At 35.1% G+C, this 5000-nt stretch overlaps 1 protein-coding gene across 1 annotated transcript in view; it reads left to right on the top strand.

Annotated features, from left to right (window-relative positions):
- The window catches only part of LOC119590184 (alpha-N-acetylglucosaminidase-like), a gene marked incomplete at its 3' end in the record, with an annotated part of 11287 nt that overhangs the window by 906 nt on the left and 5381 nt on the right, over positions 1 to 5000 (top strand). Inside the window, 2 exon segments of the mRNA XM_037938974.1 lie at positions 1543 to 1631; positions 4843 to 5000. The exon segment at positions 4843 to 5000 is cut by the window's right edge and continues 45 nt beyond it. Of these exon segments, the coding sequence (XP_037794902.1) occupies positions 1571 to 1631; positions 4843 to 5000 (219 nt within the window).

The raw sequence follows: 5000 nt of genomic DNA, 5'->3' as shown, positions 1-5000 counted from the left end.
TTCATCCACGCACGCATTCACGCACGCACGCATTCACTCACTCACTCACTCACTCACTCACTCACTCACTCACTCACTCACTCACTCACTCACTCACTCACTCACGCACACGCACTTTATCGCTGCACTCAAGGGTACAGGATCTTCAATATTCATCATTTATGCACCGTCGCATATTAATATTAATTTCTTCAGTAGCGGCCTTTCGTTCTGTTGCGCTGTGTCTTCTCCGGTTGTGTTTGTTTGTTTGTCTCTATTTCTGCCTTTCTGTCTCAGTCTGTCTGTCTGTCTGTCTCTCTCTCTCTCTCTCTCTCTCTCTCTCTCTCTCTCTCTCTCTCTCTCTCTCTCTCTCTCTCTCTCTCTCTCTCTCTCTCTCTGTCTCTCTCTCTCTCTCTCTCTCTCTCTCTCTCTCTCTCTCTCTCTCTCTCTCTCTATATATATATATATATATATATATATATATATATATATATATACACATATATACATATATATATACATATACATTTATACATATATATATGTTTATATATATATATATATATATATATATATATATATATATATATATATATATATATATACAACACACACACACACACACACACACACACACACACACACACACACACACACACACACACACACACACACACACACACACATATATATATTTCTCTTTCTATATCTGTTTTTATCAATCAATCAAACAGTCTTTATCTATCTATCTATCTGTCTATCTATCTATCTATCTATCTATCTATCCATCTATCTATGTGGGAGTGTGTTTCTGTATATAATCATATGTACTATTATGATTTGATAGAGTCATGTTTTGGGATATTCAAACCGTCTCTCATTTACCTCCCGACTACGATGTTTACCCCTCCTCTACGATATTTTCAGCTGGTTTTGAAATGGTGTCGTTTACTTCTGGCTCTTTCTGCAAAGTGGACAATTTTTTATACTTTCTCTTACTCAGTCGAAACTTGACACCCATCTTTGCATATGACACTGTGTTGTTGTCTGTTCTGTGCTCTTTTCTTTGGTCAGTTTTATTCTCTTCACTAAAATAAACATCCGTGCTGTAGAACTTGCTTCAAGTTGTTATAATTAGACTTTTAAAACATTAATTAAACTCGTAAAGTACATGTGTTTGATGACTGAATGTTAATCTTCAATTACAATGATTACGTTGGCAGTTATATGACAACCGTAGTCAATTCACTCTTGTAATAATTAAACTGAGAAATATCACTTAACAGTTTTGTGTATATAGAAAGTTTACATTAAACTGGAGTAGAATGATCTCAAGTCAGAGCTTTCCTTTGACGTCATACAATAAAAACATTACACACATAACAGGATGATGATGCGTTATTTGTAATTAGAAGATGAATTGATGACAAGGTAATACTACTATAATAATAATAATCACAAGATGAATGACTGGAATGAAGTTACTGTTTTCCAGTATCGTCTTGTCTCACACACACACACACAGTTATTATAAGACGGAAAATTGATCTCTAATTCCCTCAGCTCAAGGAGAGGGAGAAACAAGGCAGAGATGGGCAAGACGAACGTCCTGATCACGTTCCTCCTCGGCCTCCTCGTTTCAGCCGCGCCAGGTGAGTGAAGTATATATGAAGTTCATATCTGATGAGTGTGAGTGTGAATAATGCCTAAATCAGAGGATGGAATTCTTTTCTCATTTACTAATACTCAAGAGTTTGATGATTCAATTTATTTAATGATAATAAAACTGTTTTTAGAGCAGACGATCGTCATTTTTTCCCAGACTTGATCACTTCAGTGGGATCTTTAAGAGGATGTGGATAGTCTTTCATGGTGTGTATTATAATATATCGAAAAAGAAAAAAACACTCCTCAAAATACAGCAGTTTTTTTTTCTAGTGGCTGGTCACTTGGGACAGTTTCTTATCTGGCCCCTTATTTCCGGCCCCCCCGACCGGAGCTACACAGAAAATTAAAGATGTTACTTATTTCGAATCTGATTCGCAATAAATCCTTATGAGATAAAGATTTTTTTTTTTCGAAATCGCAAAATGAAAAACATTCATGTATGTAAGTAGGCAGTTTCGTAAATAATCATAGTGCTTGGATGAATAACAAAATAAAGTCATATAGCACACGTAAACATGTATTTCTACAAAAGGTGCCTGGTACAGATCACGCCAGGTTATTCAGTCGCTTTTAATAGGATTCGCGACTTAATAAACCAACGTATTTTTATGATATTGGAAATCGGGACAAAGGGTTTCTAATGTTATTATTAGTTTGTCCATATTGTGAGCTTTCGCTGATGTCATTAGTTCAGTTGACGGGGAGAACTGGGATAGGTCTAAGGCAGTAGTAGTGATAATATTAACACTAATAATGATAGTGATAATGATAATAGTAATAGCAATGATAATAATAGTAGTAGTAGTAATAATATTAATAATGATATTAATAATGATAGCAACAGTAATAACAACAAAACAATAATAATAATATAATAATGATAAAAATCATGATAGACATAATGATGATAATGATACTGATAAAAATGATCTGACATTGATGATCATAATTATGATGATGATGATGATGATGATGATGATAATAATAAAAAAAATCATTATGGTAAAAAATAATGATAAGAATGACGATGATAATGAGACTACTACCACTAGATATTATGAAAAAGAGAGAAAAAAGCCAAGTAATGAATGACTGGCTTCTTGTGTGTGTGTGTGTGTGTGTGTGTGTGTGTGTGTGTGTGTGTGTGTGTGTGTGTGTGTGTGTGTGTGGTGTGTGTGTGTGTGTGTGTGTGTGTGTGTGTGTGTGTGTGATCAGATTTCTGTCATGGGACGAGGGAGGAAACGTGAATTTTCAGGCCATGAATTGCCATTAATGTCATGAATGAAACTGCAAGAAAAGACTAAAAAAGCGTTAATTAACTTTAGGTTTGAACGAAAGTTGATTCAACAAAGCAACATAGTTTGCGAAAAGAAAATGCAGACAAAAGCTAAAATGAAAATGTAAAATAATGAAAGAAAGAAAGAAAAAAAAGCATAAAAAGGATTTGATGTAAAGGGGAATACATTAATTAGGCCAAAACGGAGCATTTAAACAAAATAAATTTCAAATAAAGAATTTACAAAAAAAAAAAAAAAAAAAAATGCAAGACAGTGCAAGAACTAGAAAATGAATTGCAATGCGGAGATATTTTATAACCAGTGTCCACGTTTTAGATATATAATCTTTCAAAGGGGACTAAGCGAAGAATTACTGATATCACTTGAAGGAAGTAGATGAAAACCAAATAAAAGAAGTAATTTCAGATAAAAAATGAACTCAAAATAATCATTTCACTTGGAATTTAAAAAATCGGTTTTTGGGTAAGGGTGACTAACCCAAAATAGAATCCATAATCCTTTTACATCAAGAACAAGGTTTTGAAACCGATTACGTAAAGCTTTATATCGACCAGTCAACCAACAGGGAAAGTGAGTGTCTGAATCTTCATGTTAGGTGATGAAAAGGTATGAATAAGAATGAGTATCTTCACAGTACAAGAGATGTATTTGACCGGTTTCGATTATATCTTCTTCAGAAACACATATATGTCATGTATTCGAAGCCGGTCAAATACATATCTTGTAGTGTGAAGATATTCATTCGCACTCTTACCTTCTCTACATTTGTCACCATGATTACGGTTGACGTTGTTGAAATTAATAGATAAATTAAAAACAAGGTACGGTTTAATTGTTTGAAACTATTTAACGGTTGAGACTTTTGTTTGAAATAAATTAATAAAAAAAAAATAAAATTAGAGAGGCGACTTTGGATGAATTCTTTGAAATAGATGAATGAAAAATGATTAGAGAGGCGACTTTGGTTGCATTTGTTGAAAAAACAAACAAACAAACAAACAAACAAGGTACGGTTGAATATTTTGAAACTATTAAACGAACTGAAAAGACAGGGTTGAATTTGTTGAAAAAAGTAAACATAAAAAGCAAGCGAAAAGAAAGCCGAAATACGTAGACAATTTCGGAAGTTAAAAAAATATTGAATAAAATATGTCGATGTTGAAGTCATGGCAACGAAAAATATAGAGAAAATAAGGAGGTGATGAATTGTATAACGAAGTGCAATGTTAGTGTTAAATAGATGTTTGGCATTCGAATAGGCGAGTAAAAATACCAATGCCATTATGCGCTAATACGATAAAGTCAGAAAACACTTGAATGATACGGGAAGTTTCTCAACACTGCACGATCAGGTCGCAAAATTTCGGATCCCAGATCAGGGGGAGGGGGAAGGGGGAAGGGGATTGGAGGGGAGGAGGAAGGGGAAGGGGAAGGGGAAGGGGAAGGGGAAGGAGAAGGAGAAGGAGAAGGAGAAGGAGAAGGAGAAGGAGAAGGAGAAGGAGAAGGAGAAGGAGAAGGAGAAGGAGAAGGAGAAGGAGAAGGATGGAAGGATGGAATAGGATGGGATAGGATGGGATAGGATGCTTGAATAACAACAACAATGACAACATGATCTTACTATAACAACATGATTATAGCAACATCAGCACCACTAATAATAATCATAATAACAATAGTAATAGATATAATGATGTTGATGGTAATAATGATTATACTACTACTACTACTACTACTACTACTACTACTACTACTATTAATAATAATAATAATAATAATGATCATAATAATGACTATAATAATAATTATTATATAGTAATGATAATATGGTAATAATAATATGGTAATAATAATAATAATAAAAATACAATAACCCCTGAGCCACTGTCCTCCTCGCCAGCGACGCCAGCGACGCCAGCGACGCCAGCAGACGCCGGCCGCCCCTGGGAGACGCACCTGAACCAGGTGACACCGAGCGCCTCCAGCGAGGTCCAGGCCGACGCTGTCAAGGGCCTCATCCAGCGGCTGCTTCCTGACCGCGCCGAGGACTTCATGGTG

Source organism: Penaeus monodon, chromosome 26 (assembly GCF_015228065.2).
Source record: "Penaeus monodon isolate SGIC_2016 chromosome 26, NSTDA_Pmon_1, whole genome shotgun sequence".
In the NCBI taxonomy this organism is placed as follows: Eukaryota; Metazoa; Arthropoda; class Malacostraca; order Decapoda; family Penaeidae; genus Penaeus; species Penaeus monodon.
This window is presented reverse-complemented; position numbering and strand designations above follow the sequence as displayed.